This window comes from Vipera ursinii, assembly GCF_947247035.1.
Source record: "Vipera ursinii genome assembly, chromosome: 9".
NCBI classification, from domain to species: Eukaryota; Metazoa; Chordata; class Lepidosauria; order Squamata; family Viperidae; genus Vipera; species Vipera ursinii.
The window spans coordinates 17,337,959-17,364,464 of record NC_139523.1 but is presented as its reverse complement, the minus strand read 5'-3'; the positions used below and the strand labels follow the sequence as shown (position 1 = coordinate 17,364,464).

Below are 26,506 nucleotides of genomic sequence, written 5' to 3'. Positions count from 1 at the left end.
CACACTCTCTTCTAGCACTGATGATGTTACCTAGATAGGGTAATGAAATGTCTGCAAGAAAACAAGCAAGCTCAGAGAGCACCAAGGAATCCCTCAAAATCTGAACAATTTGGCAAGCACTTTTAAATGTTTGGTGAATTTAAAAGCACAAAAGTGAAACCCACAGAAATAAGTATGCATTTGCTGATTTAAATTACAATCTTCCTGGGTTCCTAAGAGAAGGATCAAGACTAGCACATAACTCAACACTGGATCAGATGCACTTATTTAATCTTAGGCTGCAGCTTAGAAGTTGCATGAATTGCAACCAGAACATCCTTAGTATTGTCATTTGAAAGGTTTAAGCTGAGGAACATTTGAAAGCCATTCACAAAGCTCTGGAAGAGTGTTTCTCAGCCTTAGCAATATTGAGCATGCTGGCTGGGGAACTCTGGAAATTGAAGTCCACAGTTGCCAAGATTGAGAAACATTGCACTATGGCAGGGGTCTTCAAACTTGGCAACTTTAAGACTTGTGGACTTCAACTCCCAGAATTCCTCAGCCAGCCCTGGCTAAGGAGCATGCTGGCTGGGGAATTCTGGGAGCTAAAGTCCACAAGTCTTAAAGTTGGCAAGTTTGAAGAGCCCTGCGCTATGGGGTTGCTAAGTTCTAAGCCACCCTGAAAGCATTAGCCATTTGTTGAGGTACCTGTGCTGTCTTTGCCAATGGAGGTGAAGGTGTCACTGAAGAGAACCTGAACATTGGTGAGGAGAAATTCAACCACCAGGGACTGAACTCGGACTTCTTGAAAGGCACCGGCGCCACACTGTGCAACTGATTCCAGAGCCATTGACCTGGCATGAAAAGGGGAAGGAATGATTAGCCCCATCTGACAACAGAAAGACCCAGATAGGAAGAGCATGATGGTCAAGGCCCAGGAAGCCAGCTTTATGGCATAAAGGGGACACAACATAGCAGGAAGGGCAGCCCAAATCCAAAAAGCATCATGATTGAAGTCCTTCATGGGTGCAGGCAGAGCAGTGCACCATGAGGGATTATGAGAAAATGAGGATGAAGGGGCATTATGGGGAAAAAAAGTAGGGCAGAATAAGGCAGGCAGATGAGTTAAAAAGCAGCATTTCAGATTTGTTAGAACAGACCACTTTTGGGGAGGGTGGTAGTTGTTACAGGAGAAGCAGCAACGATAATAATGTGGCTAGGACCACGTTACAGAAATTAGCAGAACCAAGGTTTCCTGAAACATTTTTTCAGAAATGTTTGGGGGGGAGGGGGAAATGCTGGGTTTGTGTTTTTTTTAAGCCACCCTATTCTAAATCAAATTACATTCTAAAAATGGCAGGAACCCACCCCCCACCCCAGCTAATTTTCAGCTGTCCTGATGCAGGACAGGGTAGAAGTTGCTTTGAAGCCTGCTAAAAGGTCTTTTCCAAAATGGCTGCTGGCAAAATCGCAATGGGGATCAAGCCCCACCGCCATCCCTTCAGGCCAAGGTGCCACCAGGTGGTGGGAACAAAGCAGAGACACCCAAGGGACCTTCGAGACTGGTGGCTCCTTCTCTCCCAACAGAAAGGTTGAGCTACATGTTCCCCTATTAGCACTGATGGTAAAGGCTAGCCGAGAGAAGATTGGCTGGCAACTCAAAAAATATTTGGAGAGCGGTGCAGAGGCAGATGGTGCAAAAGGAAGAGTCGCAGAGGGAGCGCCAGGGCAGGGCCATTGATGTGGGCCTCTCACCGCAGCAGGTTGGGTGCCCAAACGATGGCTAAGTTGCGGATGTGCATGCTGGTGTTTTGACTGTGCATAGCCATGCTTGCCAGATGCCGTAGCAGGAATTCCAGAGTCCTGTTGGGATAGAGCAGAAACTGCTACAGGGTGTTCTCTCCCAGCCTACTTGAGCTCCTTGTTAAGTTCACAAGGAGGAAACCCCTCTTCAAATCAAGCAGGCAGAAACCACAGGACAAACGCAAACCCCTTTTTATTACTCACAGACGTGAGGAAAACAAACACAGTTCATCGCAACTTGATTCTTAACCCGAACGGTTGCCTTTAGCAACCAGCACCTCCCACGCCTCCCCTTTTATTATGCAGCCAAGGCGTGGCTTTCCTAATGCCTGCTCCTTTGCCTCCAGAGCCGCCCCATTGCATTCCTCTGTCCTGCTCTCTCTGCTTGCGGGGCGTTTATGAGCATCCTGGATATCACCCAGCTGTGAGTCATCACTATCCCCCCTCAGACTCCCAGCACAGCTGTGTCTCAGCCTGAGCATGAGTAGAGGGGCCAGACTCCTCATCAGACTGTACGTCTTGGAGCTCCTCAGAGCCTCCCTCTGACTCTGATGTCACTTCCAGGCCCCTCCTCCTCCTCTGAGACCTCGGACTCAGCTGGCGGATCCACGGACTGGCTAGGAATCACAACACAGGGAGAGTCTGCTTCGACCCACTGAGCATTCTACCCCTCCAGAGGCTTCTCCCCATCCAATCTCCCCCCCCCCATCATTGCACATCCTTCTCTTGGCATTTATCCATGTCCCCAACTATGCCTACCGGTAGTGCGGTGGGGGTAATTGCTGGATCACATCATGTACCCTCACTAAGCGCTCTTCGTTCCCAGCAACCGAGACAGCCTCCTATGATGGGAGGGGAGGAGAAACAAAAAGAGAACGGAAGGAAAACATGTCACTGTCAGCGTATTTATGGAGTCTTTTTATTTCTGGCATTTTCATACTGTCACTCACAGGTTCTTTTTATTTCTGCCCTTTTTATACTGTCTTTCGTCGAATTCAGGTTCTCTAGGGAGGATACAAGCCGCCTCAGAAATGAGCAGCACATTTAAGGCTAACGAAAGAAGAGCAGGAGGATTGGGCACATCTGCCATGTTGTGCATTCTTCTGACTTTTGTATCAAGACCCCATGGGGCAGCACAGTTCATCTGAAGTTCTGACATGTTCATCTTTACCCCGAATCTCCTACTGAAGTGCAACCCAGGGGACTGAGTCAAGAGGCAATGGTTAGTACAGTACTGATATTATAGAATATAATATAATCTATTTCTTTTAATAGAGTGACCAGAGTGCAGATAAATGGCTGGAAATAACATCAGAAGAGTCCCACAGCAGTAGTGTCTATTCATTTTTATTCTACCTTTACTACTTTTATGAATAACTCAAAAGCGGTGAATACACATAATACTTCTTCCTCCTCCTATTTACCCCACAACAACAACCCTGTGAGGTGAATTGGGTTGAGAGAGAGTGACTGGCCCAAAGTCACCCAGTCAGCTTTCATGCCTAAAGTGGGACTAGAACTCACAGTCTCCCGGTTTCCTAGCCTGGTGCCTTAGTCCCTAGACCAGGTGTCTTCAAACTTGGCCCTTTTACGACTTGTGGACTTCAACTCCCAGAATTCCTCAGCCAGCGTGCCTGGCTGAGGAATTCTGGGAGTTGAAGTCAAGAAGTCATAAAAGGGCCAAGTTTGAAGACACCTGGTATAGGGTCTCCTGCCTGTGCAGGGGTTTGGACTAGAATGGTGGTCCCCAACCATAGTAGCTTGGCGGCCTGGCCTGATGCAGTGGGAAGGGGGGTTGATTGGAGGGTGTGCTTGTGCGCGAAGCTCCATTCACACGAATGGAGTTTCACACAGGAGCAAAAGCGCCCTCTGCTCGTGTGAGTGGAGCTTTATGTCCGTACGTGCTTGCCCATCTCTCTCACGACCCGGTTTTGAGCAGGCCGTGGCCCAGTAATTGGGATTGGGAGCCCCTGGACTAGAAGACCTCCAAGGTCTCTTATTCTGTATTCCTGTCTGTAATATGAATATGTCCATGGACTCAGAAGGAATTGAGCCTGACTCACAAGGAGTCCGACTAAGGTTCTTCCCGCCTATAAATTCTGGCTGCTATGTTTCATGGAGCCACGAAAGGGAACAACTTTTGCTTTGTTTCAATTCAAGTGGAAGTTCAGAAAAGGGTCTGAAACATCAAGAGAAGAGGCAGCTGGTCAAAGGACTATCCCTGAGCAACAAATTGAGCTTCTGGGTTTTGCAGGATGGCCTGTTAACGAATAAGAAATACCGCCAAAGTAAAAGAAAAACAGTATGAAGAGAATGGAAAGGAATGGGGGGAAGGAGGAAAAGAAAGGGGGAGGGCAGTTGGAGTTAACTCAGCTTAAAATAGCACCACACAAAGAGCAGGTAATACAAAAGAATAATAAAGCAGGAGAAATTGCCGCTTATTACGTGGGCAGCACAGCCGTGGGACAGCAATGTAATTGTACTCCTGCTTTTCCACCTCCTCCCTCCCTCTCTTTGTTCTACCAATCCCACTCTTCTGCCTAAGAGGGTGTGCAGCTCAGAAGTGAGTGTGTGGTGCCAACGCTATCTTCATCATTTGCATCTCCAGCAGGTGTACACCGGAGTCACTAGAAGAGGTGCAGAAATGACTGGCTCCCTAAGATAGGTAACCAAAGTCACATGAGTAGGGGAGACTTATTATTAACGTTAAATGTGGATTAATATTAAGACACTGTTGACCAATTCAATTTGCATCCTGATGCCGAGTTCCCTTATGGATAAATGAATGTATCTTTTCCGTTTGTGGCACCGAGATGATATTACAACTCCTAAGGAGAGTTCACCTGTACCCATCTTGCATTTCTTCTTATCACTTGGGCAGTTTTTAGGAAAGGCGTCTATCGTTACCAACTCTTTCAGAAAAATATAGGAGGGAGGGAGGGAGGGAGGGAGGGAGGGAGGGAGGGAGGAAGGAAGGAAGGAAGGAAGGAAGGAAGGAAGGAAGGAAGGAAGGAAGGAAGGAAGGAAATAGAATAAATAAGGAGATGTTCTAAACCAGGGGTCTTCAAACTTGGCCCTTTTATGACTTGTGGACTTCAACTCCCAGAATTCACCAGCCAGCGTGCCTGGCTGAGGAATTCTGGGAGTTGAAGTCCACAAGTCATAAAAGGGCCAAGCTTGAAGACCCCCGTTCTAAACCCTCAGTGAAAGGCTCGTAAATCTGTGCAACGAGGAAGCAGCTTCCTCTCAACTGGACATACAGAAGAGTGAGCTACTAAGGTACAGCTCCCTGGAAGTGGGAGCTACAAGAAAGGGAATCTTCTCTTAACGTTGCTTTTTAAAAACCTACCGCAAATTTGTTGTAGAGCTGATAGGTGAGCAGAGGGTTCGGCAACTCCCGGAAATACAGCTTGCAGAGAGAGCTAACCGAATGGATGTCTTGCAAGTACACGTCTTTGGAGAGCTCAGGGACCCGCTCGCTATCAAATTCATGCCTAGGGACACAGAGAGGATTTGTCAGGGAGCAGAACAGGTTGCCTGGGTCCATTGTCACATTCATTGAGGGCTCCAATGGAGAAACTATTTTGATAGAAAGACAACAGTAGGCAGATCTATGATGTAAAGCAGGTGGGATCCTGGTCTATGCTATTAGGTTTTTTCTAGGTTTTATTTAACCTGATTTTTATCTTGCTTTTATTATTCTGTATAAATAACTCAAGGCGGCGAATATATTTAATATTCCTTCCTCCTCCTATTTGCCCCATATCAACAACCCTGTGAGATGATTTCGGCTGAGAAAGAAAGTGACTGGCCCAGAGTCACCCAGCCAGATTTCATGTCTAAGGCAGGACTAAATATCACAGTCTCCTGGTGATTGGCTCAAATCACCCTGCCAGCTTTCAAGGCTAACGTGGAACTAGAAGTCACAGTCTCCAGGTTCCTAGGTCAATACCTTTACCACAAGACTAAAAAAAAAAATAGTTTTTTTTTGAGTTTTGGAAGAAAAGGACAGTGACTCTTATCTGAGAATGCATGCTCCGTTTTTCTTGGACTCTGCCTCAAAAGAGCAAGTTTCAGACATTCTGGTTGGAAAGGAGCCACAAAGAAGACCTCAGGCTGTTCAACTCTGATGTACTGTATGTGGTGAGACACCCATTCACATTTAATTTCTCTACGCCACAAAACATGGGTGGGACTTTACTACATAGAAAAGGAGACAGGTATGAGGCATACACATAGACAAATCTGCCCACCACCTAGGTCAGGGGTAGGCAACCTTGGCTCTTTTATGACTCGTGGACTTCAGCTCCCAGAATTCCTGAGCCAGCCATGCTGAGGGGAAAGGGAGAGGTTTCCAAACTCAGCCATGCTGGCTGAGGAATTCTGGGAGTTGAAGTCCACGAGTCATAAAAGAGCCAAGGTTGCCTACCCCTGGCCTAGGTATTGTTAGTTGTTCCTTGCTCTCTCTATTGCCCCTAGCATGGTCTACACTCACCGCAAACGCTGGATGTTAGAGGAGACACCGGAGACACGATATATACCATCCACGATGCCATGCTTTTCAATGAAATCAGAACAAGAGCGTAATACCTGGGGGACTGACATTACAAAAAAAAATCATATACGTTGTCTTCATAATTCTTTGGGGGGGAAAAACAGACAACAGAGAACTACTATTTCCTGCTGACATTACATCATTCAGGAATATGGCAGGGGGTTGAGAGGGAGAGAAGGTGTATGCGCATGAACATATGTGTACCTTTCAAAATGTTTAATCATACTCCCACATACTTCTAACTCCATGAAGAGGGTTTCATCCGGCAGTGGATTAACTCAGGATGATGGTGATGCTTTTGATAAGAGGAGGAGGAAGAAGAGGAGGAGAGGAGGAGGAGGAAGAGGAAGATACACACATACATACCCTGTCTTAATGATTGAGTCCCTGGATTTTCACAACATGTAAGCCATTAATTAACTCCAACAGACTGGATTCATGCAGCATGCTAAGCCACAAAATAATATTAACCAAGGTTAAAACTAACCAAGCATGGGGTGTGAATACAGCCTCTAGATTTGTAATCATCCTAGTTAAGCATGTAGGGTGAACACTGCCATAATTTTGTCATTATGAATGAGGGTGGGGTGGGGTGAGGCCGGGAAGCCAAAGCTCCTTGGAAGAAGGCAATGAAAAATAACATTTCATAGCAGACCAGTCACTCTTCCTGTACTACAGAAGAGCTAACTTACCATCACTGCCTGAGTTTTTGAGGTGTTCTCCTAAATCACAGCCAAACACCCTCTCCCTGAGGATTCCCCGCTGCTTCAGGCGCTGTTTGCTGGGCCTGGACTTCATGAATGTACGAAGAAACCCAATGAGCTTGCCATGTTTCTTAGACACTGGAAGAGGACAAAAAACAGAGAAGACGGTGGTATTGAGCTTAGAAGCAGGGAGACAAACTTTTCAGTCAGCTTTCCTCCCAGCTGACAATTAGCTTCCATCTCCTCCTATTTCATTTAGGTTGTAATTCACCTGAGGTTGGAGACAGGAGGCCATGAGTTCTGGGGAGGACGCAGCTTGTCCCCTCTGCATCTACACAGGGAGACACAAAGAAAGTTGCAAAAACTCAAAGAAAGGAAGAAATCCACATTTTAGTTTAATGAAGAGAAGGACGAGGGGGGACATGATAGCAGTCTTCCAATATCTCAGGGGCTGCCCAAAAGAAGAGGGAGTCAAGCTATTCTCCGAAGCACCCAAAGGCAGGACAAGAAGCAATGGATGGAAACCAATCAAGGAGAGAAGCAACCTAGAACTAAGGAGAAACTTCCTGACTGTTAGAACAATTAACCAGTGGAACAACCTGCCTCTAGAAGTGGTGAATGCTCCAACACTGGAAGTTTTTAAGAAGAGACTGGACAGCCATTTGTCTGAAATGGTATAGGGTTTCCTGCCTGAGCAGGGGGTTGGACCAGATGACCTCCAAGATCCCTTCCAAATAATAATAATAATAATAATAATAATAATAATAATAATAATAATAATAATAATAATTATTATTATTATTATTATTATTATTATTATTATTATTATTATTATTATTATTATTATTATTTCACCAGGATGGTGGGGAAGAGGATAAGAAAGATGCACAATGCTAAGGTCAATTTTCTTCGCACACAAGTAGTGCCTCACCTAATATTATTGAGTCCCACTCTGGGCCGGAAGCTCCCAGAAATATTCAGGCCCAAGGAAATAATACGTAAATAATTTTTTTTGAATAGGTCTCCAGACTAGTGTGTTTCTCAGCCTTGGTGACATGAAGATGCTGTCTGGGGAATTCTGGGAGTTGACGTCCACACATTTTCAATTTGAGAAACACGCCTCCCAGACCATTTCAAGTCAAACCAAATGGAAAAGGTTGAGAAGAGTAAGGAAGATCATCAGGGAAATGGAGATGAAATATTACAAATGCTACAAAAGCAAGCCAAGGGAATTAAATATATTTAGCCTTAAGAAGGGACATGGTGGCTCAGTGGGTTAGGACACTGAGCCTGTCGATCAGAAGGTTGGCAGTTTGGCGGGTCGAATCCCGAGTGCCACATAACAGAGTGAGCGCCTGTTAATCATCCCAGCTTCTGCCAACCTAGCAGTTTGAAAGCACATAAAAATGCAAGTAGAAAAATAGGGACCACTACGGTGGGAAGGTAACAGCGTTCCGTGCGCCTTTGGCATCTAGTCATGCCGGCCACTTGACCGTGGAGACATCCTCAGACAAGCGCTGGCTCTTCGGCTTTGAAACGGAGATGAGCACCGGCCCCTAGAGTCGGAAACGACTAGCACGCATGTGCGGGGGAACCTTTACCTTTACCTTTAGCCTTAAGAAGGGGATAAGATAAAGGTCATCACGTAGCATACCAAAAGAAGGCCATATTTGGTTTGCTCTTATCCCAGAGTGCAAAAAAACAGAAAAAAATGGACTTTTATTAGGAGAAATTGATTAATTGATTGATTGGCAGATTTTATATGATCTACCTCATATAATGATTGTAGGCAGCTCACAGCAACCAATAAAAATGAAGATTAAAAAAACGAAACCATCCTAGAAATTTTAGAAAAAAAATATATTTAAATTGTTACCTATTGAATTAATAAGAATTGTATTAATTCAAGGTTGACGAAGAGAATATTATTGGAAGAAGAGGAAATCAAACAAAGCTATTATGTGGACTTTGGAGTATAAAAATTGATTGTTAGTGATTACTTTGTAAATATAAGCCCGAATACTAAGTGTTTATGTTAAAAAATCAATAAAATATGTTTTTAAAAAATGAAACCACCCTTTCCCCATATACCAGACCCAACAACCTCCCAGGTCAAACCCCATTATAGCCCAACACTTGGGGGCAAGAGCCAGGTCTTTGTGACCATTCCAGAAGACTCAAAGGAATCTCTTGGTGAGAAGCTGGTCCAAAGGGCTGGGGTGACCCCCAAGAAGATGAGCCTCTGAGACCTCCTCAGGTGACAACATTTAAGGGAGGGAACCTGGAGTACGACCAACCCATCTAACCTAGTAGGATGGACAGATATCCTCACGTTCATAACACTCTGACTGGATATAATGAAAAACTTCCTGTGCTATACGAAGCTTGATCATGAAATTCATGACCTCTGAAGGGAAGAGCCTTCCATTTGCTGGACAATTTCAAGCAGCAGCAGGGTAGACATTTATCAGTGATGCTTTAGTTGTATATTTGCACTAATCAGAGGGTAAGGCCTCCATGACCTAAATGACCACTTAACTGACTTTTGAATTCCAGGGTCCTATGTTCTCCAGATCTTTCCACCACCTCAGACTAGATCACTGAAAACCCAGAAGAGGGAACTTTTCCACAAAGGCTCCTGTTTATGCAGTGTTCTCCATGTGGTTATTTGTTTTATCAAGGGCCAACTACAGTTTAATAGGCAGGAGGATGATAAGGGATTGTAGGTCAATTAGTTCATTCCCTTCGCTTGAGGCGGAATCTGCAGACCACAGGAGACACCAACCTGATTTGACTCCAGGGCTAGGACGTTCTGAGAAGAGCTCCACACATTCGCTGGGGAAGAAACCCACCTGGGGAAAAAAATACAAAATCCCTCTAGGTACGAAGTCCCACCATTACAGGAAGTTCTCAGCTTACAACCATCCATTTAATGACTGCTCAAAGTTACAATAGCACTAGAAAATTACGACCGCAACAAAGCTATTTGATTTGACTGAAAAGTGTGGCTTACAATCAGGTCTGACACTTATGACCACACAATCACAACTCAGGTGCTTGGCAACTGGCGTGTATTTATAGTGGTCGCAGTGTCAAAGGTCACATGATTGCCATTTATGACCTTCCCACGAGGTTTTTGACAAACAAAGTCAATGGGAGAAACTGGATTTGCTTAACAAATCACACAGTGATTCACTTATCAACCAGGGCAAAAAAGGTTGTAAAATTGGGCATGACTCCCTTAATAACAGCATCCCTTAGCAATGGAAGTTCCAGTCCCAACTGTGGTCATAAGTTGAGGATTACCTATTTGGGAATAACTCACCCTGTCCCTATTTATACTCGTTTTTTGTGAATACGGAAAACAGAGAATTTCCACAGCAACAAATCCAGCCAGATCCTATTTTAAACGTGTATTGATTACGCACTGGCCCACACTTTTTTCAATACCACTGCACAATTAATTTAATAACTCTTTTTAAAGGAGACTAAAACATGTTCCGCATTAACTAAGAGACTGGAGACTAAAACAGGTTTAGCATTAATTAAAAGACAGGGAAAATAGCACAAGTGCTAAAACTGGAAAGGAAGCTTTTTGTGCTTTTAAAAAAATCAGTTTCATTTCTGCTGAAATATTTTAGACAGCAGTGATCAAATGATCCCACTAATTCCATCCTTCCAAAGAAATTCTTATAACAGCAAGCAGGAGGAAAGTCCAAGGGAAAATGATGGGTAGGAGAAAGGGTTCAGAATCCTGCTGATTATCTGTCATTTCCCTTGTCCTGGACCATTTTTCAGATAAAATGTGAATCTTGACAGTTCTTGTCCACTGTTTTCCAATCCAACCAATGCTGGCTGCAGAATTCAGGAATCCATACACCTGGAGGTTAGCCACGTTGGGAACCACCATTTAAACTGCGGATAGGAAAGTATTACAGAGGGTAGTGAGCACAGCACAAGACATTGTGGGCTGTTCCCTGACACCACTGGATGACCTCGCCAGAGTCCGCTGCCTTGGAAGAGTGAGGAAGATTCTCAGGGATGACTCACACCCTAGTCGGTATCTCTTTACTCTCCTACCATCCGGTAGGAGATATAGGAGTATAGCCAGCCGTACCAACAGGCTGAAAAACAGCTTTTATCCGTGGGCTGTTAGGCTTTTGAACGGGAAATAATTTTTATAAACTTTATGCATAATTGACTTGCGAGGCTGGTGTGTTATGCAATTAGTTCACATGGTGTAATAAGATGGAGGGTTTGTTGTCACTGTGAGTTAGGGGTGGGGGCACGAAGGGAGACTCAGCCAATCTCAATGTATACATGGTTGTACTTTGACAATAAAGGTTCATTCATTCAACCCAAGTGTATGTCAAATGCACGATGTTGGTTAAACATCCCAGCTTCATTTACACAGCCGCTTTGTAATATCAAATCCAACCTGGAAACCGTGCTTCCCACGCCACCAGCTCCTGTCCTCTTTGGGGGGCATATCAATCACAGAAATGATGTCTCCAACCTAGAAGAAAGAGATTTTTTTTAAAAGGATTATATTCATGCAGAAAGATTCAACACTGTGTCTATGGATTCTAGTTTATTGCCAACACATCAAATAAGGAAAATCGTCTAAAAGTAAACCTTGATTTACAACTGGTCACTTAGAGACCATGTGAAGTTACAAAGGGCCTGGCAAAAACTACTCACAGGCTTGATTTTGAAGTTACGACAACCACACGCTAACTGTGGTCATGTGATTGCATTTCAGGCACTTGGCAACTGCCTCGCCTTTATGGCTACTTGCTGTTTCCGCAGTCACTTTCTTGGCATTTTTTGCCCATTTCTGGTATTTATTTCTAGTTTCTGGCAAAAAGACCCATCGACTAAGATAGATTCACTTAACAACCATGGCATTCAATTAACAATCACCACAAAAAATGTCATAAAATCAGATTTGGTTATGTGGTGATCCGCTTAATGACTGCAACAACTTATGACCATAATTCCGGGCTTAATTACAATCTTAAATTGAGGATTACCTGTATATCTTTTGAAAAGCAATGCACTAAAGCAGTGTTTCTCAGCCTTAGCAATTTTAAGATATGTGGACTTCAACTCCCAGAATTCCCCAGCCATCTAAGTTAAGCTAAGCTAGCTGTGAATTCCTGGGAGTTGAAGTCCACGTATCTTAAAATTGCTAAGGTTGTGAAACGCTGCACTGGAGCATTGCTTTCTTTTTACTAAAGAACAGAAAATGGATTTCCAAATACCTTTTGATCTAGGAATAGAGAAGGAACTGTAGTTTGCCTAACAAGCTTAGAGAGCCATGAGCCTACAAAGATCGGCTGTTGGGAGTAATGTGTGCTGGTGGCAGACCTCACCTCAAAAGAGAGCTCATCAGAGGCCTGTGCAGTGTAACGTTTAACCACGTGAGCAGCTGCAATGGCAGGGACATTGATAGAAGCTTCTTCGTTTACCAAGAGTCGGTTGCCGTGATTATCAATCTGAAATGAAACAACCGGAAGAAAGCAACTTAATGGGATTCAGCTTTGTAACATCCTTTGGATTTCAGTAGTCTAAAATTGGGTTGTACAGTAAGTACAGGTTGTCATCCATTTTCTAGTTGGACAATTTTGCTTTTTAAGACAAGAGTTCAGCTCAACTGGGTGGGGGGGATCTATGCGACTCCTGAAACTATTGCCCACCTACAGGGTGGCAATGATGCCCTCATTTAGTTTTCCCACAATGCTTTTCATACACATTTTCTACAATCTAGTGCTCAACAGATGCATTGAAAAACTTCTTACATTATTCCCACAGTATAAGTCAGACATGTCAAACTCACGATGTTATGTGACGTTGCGCGATGTATCGGAACTTTTTCCCCATTGCCGGCAATGGGGTGGGCGCGGTTTCTTTGTGATGCATCTGGCCCGTGGGCCGGCAGTTTGACACCCCTGGTATAAGTGAAGACTGTGCCATCTGGTAGGCCTCGTTTAACTAGCGGTTGCTTAGCTGACTGTTCAAAATTATGATGGATCTCAATGAAGACACTTATATCCCAAATTAGAAGTGACAATAGCCAGGTCCCCTTCATGGTCACTTAATCACATTTTGGGCATTGGGCAACTGACTGGCATTTACAGCAATTGCGGTGTCCCGCCTTTACATGACAGCGATTTACAGCAGAGAGAAGAATAGACATAGTTTAGACAAATTTCTTCATGAATTGAACAAAGATGATGATCAGCCATTAGATATGCTTTAAGGGTGAAAAAGTTGCAAATCACAGAAGGGCTTCAGCATCTTTGGGGAGGGGAGGTTGTGATTACTCAAAATTATTCTGTCAAATATTGGCAGCCTACCGCTGAGAAGTGGAAATGAGAGTTATGATAAAGCAGGAAAAAAATAAGTTTTTTATTCTTGGCATTTCTATCTACCCACAAGCACAATCTCTTCGGGGAACTCTGGCATCAGTTACTTAGATCAGGAGTCTTCAAACTTGGCCCTTTTATGACTTGTGGACTTCAATTCCGGGAATTCCTCAGCCAGGCACGCTGAGGAATTCTGGGAGTTGAAGTCCACAAGTCATAAAAGGGCCAAGTCTGAGAATCCGACTTAGATGATGTTACTACCAAAGTTGCTAGAGAATTGGGTAGCCCTTTAAATTTAATAAAATAAATAAGTTGCCATGTTTTCTATCTCTTCCTCCCCACCCACCCCATCTTTAATTTGTTGGCCTCCACTCAACAAAACATCCCCTGGATTCTCACCTCCATCCAGGTGAGAACTGGGCTGCAATTGATATTGCTATCCACAATAGCAGAAAGCTTCTCAAGATACTGTGAAAGCATGGGCACCAGCAGCTGTAGGGAGTGAAATAAACAATATGAATAAATAGCTGTAGTCTTTTCCAAATTCACGTCCCAAGAAGAACCAACAACAGCTTGAGAGTGAGTTTGGGAAATTTCCCCATTTGGAAAAATTCGTCACAGCAGTTCATCTTATCCAGTAATGTCTACTCTGAATAGCAATTATTTTCCAGAGCAGTCTTTCTCAAGGTCAGCAACTTTAGGAAGTGAGGACTTCAGTTCCCAGAATTCCTTAGACAGCATGCAGTGCAAGGGATTCTCGGAATTGAAATCCATACATCTTAATATTCCTGAAGTTGAGAAACAATGTTCTAGAATCTTGTAGATGGCTTTCAAATGACAATATTAAGAATCTTCTAGCTGCAATTCATGCAACTTCTAAGCTACAACCCATTCCAGTATTCCAGGTGAGGTTCTTCCCTCCAAAATTTTGACACAACAGGTTGAGGCTTTAGTGTAATAGGAGACCATACTGATTATTCTTCCATTGTTCATTATACAAGCAACAGACCTGAAGATCTTGAGCAATCTTCATCTTTGCTGAACTTAAAGGTCAACCCAATGATTGGGAAGTATTAGCTGGCCACAGAAAGTGTTCTCTTATACACACAAACTGCAAAATGGCTCCCAGACAGTCACCTCAGGATGAGCTTGCACATGGCTGAGGGGTGGCAATTCAGGAAGCTGAGAGAAACGCCGGTCAAAGATACAGCAATGCAGGTGAGCATCCAAAGTGCGGAATTCCTCATAGCTGCGATGTACCTGCCAGCTTTTCCCCTGGACCAAAGTAAGGAAATATTGTAAGTGGCTTCATCAGTGAGGCTGAAGCCTGTCAACACTATGCCTATTTGTATGTCAAACTCAGCATGTATAAATGTATTTAGCTCTTATGAGAACTGTGTGTGGTAGGTGATTACAGATTGTGAGACCCAGGTTTGAGTCTACCTCCAGCTGTGGAAACTTTGAGTTAATCAATTGTCTATGGAGATTCTCAGTCATCCAAATCATGGTTGTCCCAAAGGTGCTTTTTCAAAAGACAACTGGATTCTGCTTTTCCTTGAAGATGTTCCCTTCTCATCCAAGCCGTTCTGACTGTCAGCAGAACTGAAGAAGCTTCTTGGATGAGAAGCGAAGCGTCTTCAAGGAAACACAAAGCCCAGTTGCCTTTTGAGTTAGTTATTCTCCTCTCAGCCCAACATATCTCGTAGATAGGTTATGATGAACAAATGAGCCTTGGTGGAGCAGTGGGCTAATGCCTCCTTAAGTAACACCAGCTGCCTGCAATTAGTGCAGGTTCGAGTCCCACCAGGCTCAAGGTTGACTCAGCCTTCCATCCTTCCGAGGTAGGTAAAATGAGGACCCAGATAGTTGGGGGCAATAAGCTTTGTAATAATGCCGCTTGGGGGGGGGGGGGGCGAAAGCCCTAATAAGCAGGCATATACATAGAATGAAGGCTTGCTAAGCACATTGATTTGTGCTTTAGATTGTAAGCCGCCCTGAGTCTTCGGAGAAGGGCGGGATATAAATGGGATTTTAAAAAATGGTTAAAGAAAATAAGAGGGAGGATCAGTGTGTACACAGCTTTGATCTTCTACAGAAACAGTGGCATGGTAATTTCACAAATCTATAAAATAGCCTTACACTGGACCAGGCCTTATATCTATAGCAGAGTTTCGGTAAAACGCACAATAGCTAATTATGTCTGTAATCATTCCTTCTTGGATTAGCAGCAACTAATCAGCCGAAAACCTTGCTCCAAATGAGAAGAAAGTGCAATTCAAAGAAACCAACTCAACAGGTTTTGCCAACTGTTGTCGTCTCTCACCTGACAGGTAACCTGAACAGGGAATAAAAGGCTTCCTTCCTCCAAATTGTTGAGGTTTTCATTTTGATCAGGGGCAAACTGAAGCTGAAAGAAGAAGCAGTTACAGGATATTTCAGTTTTAACATCATTACACCTACCTGCAAAATGCCCGGCTTTTCAAAAACATCCAGGTTCTAAGGCAGGGGTAAGCAACCTTGGCTCTTTTATGACTCGTGGACTTCAACTCCCAGAATTCCTGAGCCAGCCATGCTGGGGGGGGGGGAAGGGAAGGGGGAGGTTTCCAAGCTGAGCCATGCTGGCCTAGGAATTCTGGGAGTTAAAGTCCATGAGTCATAAAAGAGCCAAGGTTGCCTACCCCTGCTCTAAGGCAGGGCTTTTCAACCAGTGGTACAGGTACCACCTGTGATACATTGGCATCTGGCAGGTGGTACACGACCATCCTAGAAAAGTGGTAGCGGGGGAGGGGAATGAGCTGAACCGGTGGCAGCACCGCACAAGCCTGAGAGAGAGACGGCTGGAGCTGCAGGGCTGTCAGGGCTCAGTGGAAGTGCCAGGATCAGCGCCAGGCTCCAGCTGGAGCTTGGAGCTTCTGAGCCAAGAAGAAGCACCGATCAGCTGGAATGTTGCAGCATCTCCAGGATCTTGTGATTTACATTCAGATGCTTGGCAACTGATTTATATTTATGACGGTTACAGTGTCCCAGGGTCATGTGAAGTGACCAAAACCTGCTGCAACCACCCAGCAGACAGGGGGAATAAAAAACAAATATCCCCCACCCCAGCCTCGCTGCCAATCCTCAACCGAAATGCTCACAACAATGAAAACCTCGGACAGGAGGAAGGGCGCTGCCGGGCGGGCAGGCAGGTGTCTTGCTCAGCTGTGGCTTGGGAGGCACTTTTTTCAGTGCCATTGTAACTTCGAACAGTCACTAAGCGAACTGTTGTAAGTTGAGGACTACCTGTACTTCATCATTTTTTTGCTTTTTTGACACCTTGCTAGGCGACTGGTGGTACTCGGATGCTGCCATATCCTAAAAATGGTACAATGGGTGAAAAGGTTGAAAAGCCCTGCTCTAAGGAATGTTCATGTTCCTTACCCTTGGAAAAGGAAGGGGGGGGAAATGCATTGACACACCTGGATGTGTCCAAAGTCCACGGCCTCATAGTGGAAATGGGCACATTCAGTCAGCTTGGGGAAATGGCCTCGTGTGATAGAAAGCCTGTGGAGTAAGCAAAAGATATTAGAAATGAATCAAGCCAATTGAAAATTCCAAACTTCAGTCTCACCAGGAAGCCGAAGCATTATATGATCTGTGTCCAAGGTGAGGAAACTGTGAAATTGGCCATGCCGGTTAGGACTTTTGGAAAACATAACTTCTCCATCTCTATCTTATGGAGAACATGAAAAGCAATCCCTCGAAGCCCAACCTTACTGTGAACTCTTGAGCCTCTCCCTCCTTAATTGCTTTGCATTTATCTCCATTGAAATTCCATGGCTTGATGTGGAACAGTCTTCTGCAACCTGGACCCTAAAGATGGAGGCTTCAAGACCCAGAGGTCCTAGCACGCTGGCTAGGAATTCCAAAAGAAGTCCTATCTAGAAGACCCCAAGTTGGGGAATGCCGAATGCCTTCAGAAGCATTCTTCATCATCCAGATGCTTTCAGACCTGAGTTTATTATGCAGCCACCTTGACGTACTGGTGTCTTGCACCAAGTATCAGCGACCTTGCACCTTTCATTTAGGGCCCTTCTATATTTCACTACTGCTTCTATTTTTCTTCCTACTGCAGCAAATCCATTAAGAACAGAATGAGAAAATAACTGCAGATTATCTTTGGAGTGAGAGTGTTTGCACTTCCTCTCTCTAAAAGTTACCTCTTGATTGGTTTTCCCTTGAGGTTACTGGTGGCGTTGCCCAAAGTGCGCACTTGTCCCTCGCCTGTTGCATCAATGCTGTCTGTGCTCCGAGCCTGCATGGTTAAAACAAGCAAAGTATGCACAAATTTAACTTATCACATGCTGCGTGGTTCATAAACGTTTTCCGGGGGTCACTGCCTTTGCTTAACTCTTGTGCTCTGTTTCCACACAAGGGAAGAAATAGCTGTCAGAGAAATTTCATGGGGGCTCAAGAAGATAATCCCAGGGATTGTTATCAGATGTGGTGTGAGTAGACTTCCGCTTATGCAACAGAATTTCCCTTTCTTCCCTTCCCCCCTTTTCACCCTCTCCACTCCTCAAATATGTTCCAGAAAGTCTTGAGTGGCTGCACAGGAAGAAATACATTTATCTGACATGTCTCTCTTCCCAACAGCCTCCAAAAATGTAATAATCCAATCTCGTCTTGCATTAAAAGCAAGCAGACAAAGTCTTGCTGGGATTTTTTTAATGTTAAAAAACTGCTTCAGGGAAGACGAAGGAAAAGGTATTAATAATTCTAGATATTTCTGGTCATAAACTGCTCCAAACAAGAAAAAGTTATTTTTAATACCTTAAAAAGTAAATGCATCACAGCAAAAATGTTTACGCTGTATAGTACAGCGTTCAAGTGGTTCCGATAGAAAAGAATGTATCTTTAACTAATGGGATATACATTCCTTGCAAGCTAAGTCCTAAAATTGTTATCCTCACTGTCATCTCAGCCATCCTCCAAGGAGCTCAATGGTACAAAAATGTGGGTATCCCACATTTGAAGGAAAGAGGGTGGCTCAAAATATTCCACTGAGCTTTGCAACCCAAGGGTGATTTCTAATGCTGGGACTTCCCAGGAAAGGTTCAATAATTTAATAATTATAGTAGCTGATTTGCTTGCTTACTTCTACATAACATAAGAGAAGATATACTGTATACTGTAGGTTTCCTTCAATAAAGTATAAATTGAAGTGAAACCAGCAAGAGTAGTACAATAGTATCATTTGGATTCCAATGTGCTATGGGTGAGCTCACAATTTGCCTTGAAGAGAGCCATAAGAGTTGAAAGGCGATCTAGTTCTATAGGAGATCTAGTCCTTTAAAATCCAACTTCTCCAGTTCCTGTTTTGAGATTCTTGTGGTGAGTCTTGCTTCTAGAGGTTGTGGGTACTCCAACACTGGAGATTTTTAAGAAGAGATTGGACAGCCATTTGTCTGAAATATTCTAGGGATTCCTGCTTAAGCAGGGGTTGGACTAGAAGACCTCCAAAGTTCCTTCCAAATGTTATTCTGTTATTCTCTTAGTCTACTACATTGTAAAACAGTGTTTCTCAACCTTGGCAACCATTAAGATATGTAGACTTCAACTCCCAGAATTCCATGCTGGCTGGGGGAATTCTGGGATTTGAAATCCACATAACTTAAAGTTGCTAAGGTTGAGAAACACTGCTGTAAAATATTTTGCTCTTCAATCAAATACACTGTATAATCAATAAAGTGTTCTACATCTTAAATCAAAACACCCTTTTCTTGAAACCAGGCGCATCTTGGGAGTAGAACCAAAAATAACAAATTATGATAACTCTACATACGGCTGAAAATAATCTATCAAATTGATGCTTAACTCTATCCAGTCCCTTCAATTCTTCCTTATAGAGCAGGGGTGTCATGCCGAAACTGCGCCCACCCCAGCTCCGGCGATGGGGGAAAAGTCGTGATATGTCACGACACGTCAAGTGATTTTGCGAGTTTGACAGCCCTGTTATAGAGCTTGTCTCCAAGTTTCTCATCCCACTTTGCGGAATTTGATGAACAGCTGAAACGCTAACAACTGAAGAAAGCCCTCCGTTTAAAGTGTGATCAAAGCAGAGGACAGCAATTCCTTTTACGATAGAAAAACTATACTGTTGTTAATGTAAACCACAATATAGCCGGAAATCGACAGATCACGGCGCAAACTTCAAACCAACACTTCTTTTTTCTCTCAAAATCGTATGTTGCAAAACCACATATGTGTATTGGTATTGCCATTCCCCAGCTCCTCCTTCCAGGCTGTTAGTTGAGGTGTGCTGACGTCATCTCCTGTGTTGTATTTACTATGCATTTCTGAAGAAAAAGAATATGCTTTTTGAGGCCGCCATCTGGCTCCTAAACCTTTTAGTTTTTTAAGCAGAGACTCAAAATTTATGTGATCTTCAAGTCTGTACAGTCAACAGACTAATGCCCCAGGAGCTGGTTTTGATCTTCAAACCCTAAACCTGTCTTTTGTTATTGAGCATCCCGAAGACATGTTGAGTTACAGCTCACATCATGCCAAATTTGGGCAGGTGATACATACAAATTATGGCTCAAAACACCTGATGGGATCAAGTTGAAGTAGACAGCTCTAAAAGGCCAGGATTAGAAGAGAGGAAGACTTACTATCTATCCTATGGAACTGCACATTTACTTCTATTAGAGAGAACAACCTGAATGAAGAGGGAGCAAAGGAATTGTTTTTTGGTGGGCACCTTCTCTAAAAGTGGGACAAAATATCCGCCAACCTGGAGGCCATGGTTATGATCCAGGAGACCTATTGGATGATGTAGTGTTTCTGATTCAAAGTGGTTTTGAAATTTTCAGTGGGTCAGTGTTAATTAAGCTGTTCAAGGTTATTGCTATGAAAACAACCTGCAATGTGATCAAATGATTTTTCTCCTTCACCCTCTAAATTTCCTTTCCTGGGAGCGTGGTCAGAGAACAAAAACCATCCTCCAATTTGGCCTTCAATGTTTAGGCCAGGGGTAGGCAACCTCGGCTCTTTTATGACTCATGGACTTCAACTCCCAGAATTCCTGAGCCAGAGGTCCATGAGTCATAAAAGAGCCGAGGTTGCCTACCCCTGGTCTAGGCAGAGGCATCTACCGTGCCATGTTGGTTGACGAAGAGAATGGAACCTGATGAGAAAAGAAGCGTCAAACTTCTCCAGGTCATCCCAGTTTCCAATCAAGCAGGCAAAAGTCCCTCTGCCCCCCACCCCAGAGAAAAAAAGAGGGAAGGCTGTTGCTATACATCAGGGCTCTTCAAACTTGGCCCTTTTCTGACTTGTGGACTTCAACTCCCAGAATTCCTCAGCCAGGCATGCTGGCTCAGGAATTCTGGGAGTTGAAGTCCACAAGTCAGAAAAGGGCCAAGTTTGAAGACCCCTGCTATACATGGTTTATTGAACAACTGCAATTGGTTTACAGACCACATTGTTTATAAGTCACACTACATGTTAAGTATATACCTTAAGTTAGAACCACAAAATTCACATTATAATTTAATATGATGCATGATTCTATTGTGTTTAAGGTTGTTTGAAGGAAATAGCCAGATGGCACCCCAGGTCTGAAATTCTATCCTCAAATCCACCTGATGCTGTTTGACATCTTTGGAGCAACAGGTAAAAATTGGATTGCTCCGTTAGATAAATTACTTCTTCATGATAATTTTTAAAAATTGTTTACACTAATTTAATTGCCTCGTAAACCATGCTAAGAATCTACTGGGACTGAAGAGTGAGCTATAAAATTTGAGATTTTTAAATAGTAACCACGTTTCCATAGGAGCTGCTGAAAACAGAAGGGAAGAATGTTACTATCTTGGTCACACATGTTTAGAAGATAATAAACAGAAAATAAACAAATATAGAGAGGATGGAAATATGCTGAGATATGCTGTCTGGCCAAGATCACCCAGTAAGTGCTACAAATAATGAGCAGTTGAGCCCAAATCTCTGTAAGGTTAGTCAAATCAATATATTAAGGTAAAGGTAAAGGTTCCCCCGCACATGCGTGCTAGTCGTTTCCAACTCTAGGGGCCGGTGCTCATCTCCGTTTCAAAGCCGAAGAGCCAGCGCTTGTCCAAGGATGACTCCGTGGTCATGTGGCCGGCATGACTAGATGCCAAAGGCGCACGGAACGCTGTTACCTTCCCACCGTAGTGGTCCCTATTTTTCTACTTGCATTTTTTACGTGCTTTCGAACTGCTAGGTTGGCAGAAGCTGGGACGAGTAACAGGCGCTCACTCTGCTACGCGGCACTCGGGATTCGACCCACCAAACTGCCGACCTTCTGATCGACAAGCTCAGCGCCCTAACCCACTGAGGTCAATATATTAAGCCAATTCAATTCTAAGGATTTTAAATGAATCACCGAGATTGTAAATGAATCATTTACAAAATCCTGATTTGCACTTAAAAGTCTACATTGGATCATACGAATAAAGGTTTGTTTGCGAATTGTTAAAATGTCTAGTAAATGTAGAAAAGCAGCACGGTGCCTTTCACCATTTTTCCTAAAGACTCAACCCTTATACATCACAAAATGGAGAATAAGAACCACAATCTTACGACCTCAACTGAGCCCAAATTTTCTGTCATTAAGTGAGACATTTAAGTGACTTTTCCCTGTTTTATGACCTTAATTGCCACAGTTGTTAAGTGAATCAGGCTTCCCCATTGATTTTGCTTGTCAAAAGGTTGCAAAAGGTGATCACATGACCTTGGGACACAGCAAGTATGAACCAGTTGCCAAGCATCTGAATTTCGATCACATGATTATGGGAACGCTTCAAAGATCGTGTTAAAAATGGTCATAAGTCGCTTTTTTCCAGTGCCGTTGTAAGTTTGAACGGTCACGAAATGAAGTGTTGTAAGTCAATGACTATCAGTATATAGATTTCTCAGCTGAAAATAGAATTCTTGCTGGAATTCTTGAGTTATATTCTCAGCCTTTGTGCTAATAAATACCATTAATCAAAACTCTTTGAGTTTCTTTGACAATTCTTTGCAAGCCATGTTACTACAAGAAAACCCTAACAATAAGCTAATTTCCTCAGGCATTACAACAAATGTTGTCTACTATTTGGAAATCTGGTGCTGATACCGAAAAAGGAACTGCCTCTTAAATGCCACTGTTGCGTACCATGTGGTGACTTCCCTTTATTTGCTGCTACCCATAAGATTATGTCCCAACCTGATAAGGACCCAGATTGTTGGGGGCAATAAGCTGACTTTGTAATAATAACGCTTGGGGGGGGGGGCAAAAGCCCTAATAAGCAGGCATATACATAGAATGAAGGCTATTGCTAAGCACATTGATTTGTGCTTTAGATTGTAAGCCGCCCTGAGTCTTCGGAGAAGGGCGGGATATAAATGGGATTAAAATAATAAAAAAAATATAAAAAAAATAAGCAAGGCCACTATCAATGTTCAAAAAAAGGAAACAATCTCTTCCACCTAAAATTGTTTTTCCCCCTACTCTGTGCATTTTCACAGAAAGTAGCTCTCTGACTTGTTCTGCATTTAATATCTAATCTTGCTCCATCATCAGTTTTCTAAAGCAATATCTCAAACCCATATGGAGCTTTTCATTATAGACTGTGACAAGCTAAAAACTGTTTTCTACCTAACTTCAACACCCGGTTTCTTCCATCAACCAGAAAGCAGATTGAGGTAAGTCAACTCTTAGCTGGAGCTGGCTATAAAATTATTATCTGGAAAGTTGTAGAGGACTGTCAGTGTTGACATGTGACATGTGAAACATATAGCTGACACTGTAAGTATTTATTGTATGTAGAAGAACCACATGGGATTGTCAAAATACATCACGTTCTGAATATTCTCCATAACAGAAGTATTTTTTTTTTAAAAAGCATTTCATAAAGTCTTTGCAAAAACTCACTTTACGCTCAAAATGTCTTTGAAATTTAAACGACTTAGGGCTCCATTCTTTTCCAAACTCTGCATTTATTTACAACCTATTTTGGCAGGTAAACTAAAGTTCTCCAGTTCTCCATCTAAGTCAATCAGTAAAATGAGTGGCTAAGCAGTCCTCATATCTGGAAATCTGTACCGTTGCCCGTTTCTAGTTAATTCCCAAAGGACCAACCTTTATGAAAGCAAAATAAAAATACTCCAGTATATTAGAGCTTAACATCAAGTTGGAGAATGGTAACAATTATAGAGAGAGAAGAGGGAGAGGGGGGAGAAAGAGAGAGAGAGAGAGAGAGAGAGAGAGAGAGAGAGAGAGAGAGAGAGAGAGAGATCAATTCAATCCAGTTGAAGCTTCATGCTTGGTAACCAAAGAATAATGTTTCCTACAATGGGATAGAAAACCAATGAATAGGAAATAATGACACAACGAAAAGGGCATAGTTAATTGGCTACGTGGCTAGTATACTGACCACCAACATTTTATTGCAGATCCCACTTGTGCTGTCATTAACATTCACAACACTTAACAAAAAGCTCACAGTCCAAAAGATAGCAGAATTATTAGACTTATTTGGCACAACCCAAAGAATACCACAAACCAAAGCATCCATTATGCTGAAAATAAGTACCTACCCCACTACATGCAGTACAGATCAATGATAAACTAACCAAAGCAATAAGCTACAAGGAGTGAAGAGTAGAAAGTTACTAAGGTTGCACTGATGATGTTACCTAGTTTGGTAATGAAACGTCTGCAAAAAAAAACCGAGGCTCAAGTTCGCCACCACTGATCTAGCCAATGGTAGGGCTGTCCTAGGATTCATCCCAGTTATCATTGAACCTCATTGCCATGGTCTTCTGTGCCTAGATCAGTGTTTCTCAACACCACACAAACACTCAACACCTTGAAGATGTGTACATTTAAACATCCAGAATTCCCCAGCCAGCTATGGAATTCTGGGAGTTGAAGTCCACCCATCTTCAAGTTGCCAAGATTGAGAAACATTGACCTAGATATCAAGCTAGGATGTTTGTTTGTTCATTTGACAACATTTGCATTTTCTCTGTGCATATACATAGGTATATAGAGGATGTTGTTCCTGCTTTAGAGTAAATACGAAACATGACTGATTTACTCTTTAATGTGGGTTCACATTTATGCAATGGGGGGAACATTGTTTTTAAGGTGATAGGAAGAGAGAAGGGCAAGGGGAGGTCTGCACTGGGAAAACATAGGGACAATCATACGGATAGCTGAGAATATTCTTCTGCTCAAAAGAATAAAGCTAGGTAGTTACAAAGGTGGCCAATTCTGAAAAAAAAATCAACAAAATGACCCTTCCTTATGGTATACACGAATCATCGCTGATGGGGGGGGGGAAGCAGCTTTACAGATTTTTGGATCTGTTTCAAAAAACCTGCAAAACCTGTTCAATTAGTTGAATAGCAGGAGGACAGCTTGTGAGACCAAGCCCATCTTAAGCCATGTTTTACTTTCGTTTTGGACAGATTTAAAAAAAAAACACATTATTCCTGTCCACTCAGCTGAGGTATACATATGAATAGATTCATCTATTACCCTAAACCAGGGGTAGGCAACCTTGGCTCTTTTATGACTCTTGGACTTCAACTCCCAGAATTCCTGAGCCAGCAATTCTGGGAATTGAAGTCCACAAGTCATAAAAGAGCCAAGGTTGCCTACCCTGGCCCTAAACCATTATAGGACTGGTTTAATGTAGGTTACATACATCCAGCTACTGATGTTTGCAAATCATGGCTTATGCCTTTAGCCCATGTGTGAAGATACTGAGGTTTACTCAACAACCATAATTAAAGTAAAATAGCACTGAATATGATACGTGAGCCAGCATTATATCGGATTTCTTTAAGTATTAGATTCCAGCTCTCATAAACCATTACCGCTCAGCTGTGGATGATGGGAGGTGATGCAGCAGAGTGGGATACAACAAAAACGTGGCCTTTGAACCTGATTAGCTTCAGGTAGACTGAAGGAACTGCCTTTTATATTAGATATTCCTATCAACTCCCAAACGTCAGGAAACTTTGTCTAGTGGCACTGAAGATGACAACTGAAACGAAATCTCCTGCCAGAAAATAGGATAATATTCCACTCTACATCAGCGAAATTCCCATTTTTTCCCTCTCAATGGCCTCCTTCTGCCTTTCTTGCTTCTTAGGGTGCAAATTCAGATGACCAGGCCTGGGAACTTAAGGCTTCCCAAGAACTGAGGTTATATAAAGTGGAGAAAGGTTGGGAAGAGGGGGGGGGGAGGAATGTGGATGGGATCTCTTAATATTTATGCAGATCTAATCTAATATTGATGATAGCCAGGGAAGGGAGGGCTTAAAGAGATGTCCCCGGAGGAACATTTTTTTTAATAAAAAAAATGTTTCCCGGGCAGAGCCATTTGGGCCTTGTGTGTGGGGGGGTCTATTGAGGACATCCAAACTGTCCACTGCCCAGATCTTAGGATTTCAAAGACTTCCCTTATGCCCGGTCCTCTGGAGCTGGGGAAAGGAAAAGCATTGGGGGAAAGGGGCGATTCGGGGACGGGGGGGGTCCCCTCGAAATGTGCTTTCCCCCCTCCCCGGACTCCTGACCTGAGGTGGGGGGGCGGAGGAGGAGGAAGGAGGGTCTGTGGTTGAGGTTCGCAGAGACTTTCATCTCTGGCCGCTTATGCAACCACGCGCCAGAGGGGAGTCGCGGGAACGCGGCGGCGGCGGCGGGGTTGGGTGGCGCGGGGCGCCCCTTCTGGGTTTCGATGGTAACAGGTGCAGGTCGCGGCAGTCGCAGAGCGGGGCTTGCCCACCCCCGCCATCCCACCCCCCCACCCCAGACAGCCAGTCGGACGGACGGACAGGCGAGCCCTCTCCCGCCCAGCCGAGCCTCCACTCACCACCATGGCGCCGGGAGCCCGCCGTGCCGCACCGACGGCCGCCCGAGCCAGTCCCGAGCCGAGCGGAGACAATAGGGGAGGGCGCAGCCCAGCCGCCCGACTCCCACCACACAACCGCCCGAGCCGCTCCGGCTCGGCCTCTCGGATGCTGGTCCGTCCTCCTCCTTCCCGGTCTCCAGTCGGCCCTCGAGCGAGGCAGCCGGGCGAGGC

At 43.7% G+C, this 26,506-nt stretch overlaps 1 protein-coding gene across 1 annotated transcript in view; it reads right to left on the bottom strand.

Annotated features, from left to right (window-relative positions):
- The window catches only part of ARHGAP33 (Rho GTPase activating protein 33), a 38,583-nt gene extending 12,077 nt beyond the window's left edge, over positions 1 to 26,506 (bottom strand). The window contains exons 1-16 of the mRNA XM_083369106.1: positions 26,297 to 26,506; positions 17,609 to 17,703; positions 16,868 to 16,952; positions 15,733 to 15,816; positions 14,547 to 14,684; positions 13,809 to 13,901; positions 12,417 to 12,539; positions 11,480 to 11,557; positions 9,827 to 9,893; positions 7,313 to 7,372; positions 7,030 to 7,179; positions 6,278 to 6,380; positions 5,132 to 5,276; positions 2,542 to 2,624; positions 1,735 to 1,842; positions 688 to 833 (exon numbers count right to left, since the gene is read on the bottom strand). Of these exons, the coding sequence (XP_083225232.1) occupies positions 688 to 833; positions 1,735 to 1,842; positions 2,542 to 2,624; positions 5,132 to 5,276; positions 6,278 to 6,380; positions 7,030 to 7,179; positions 7,313 to 7,372; positions 9,827 to 9,893; positions 11,480 to 11,557; positions 12,417 to 12,539; positions 13,809 to 13,901; positions 14,547 to 14,684; positions 15,733 to 15,816; positions 16,868 to 16,952; positions 17,609 to 17,703; positions 26,297 to 26,302 (1,564 nt within the window). The 5' untranslated portion in view covers positions 26,303 to 26,506. The remainder of the gene's footprint in view (positions 1 to 687; positions 834 to 1,734; positions 1,843 to 2,541; positions 2,625 to 5,131; positions 5,277 to 6,277; positions 6,381 to 7,029; positions 7,180 to 7,312; positions 7,373 to 9,826; positions 9,894 to 11,479; positions 11,558 to 12,416; positions 12,540 to 13,808; positions 13,902 to 14,546; positions 14,685 to 15,732; positions 15,817 to 16,867; positions 16,953 to 17,608; positions 17,704 to 26,296) is intronic.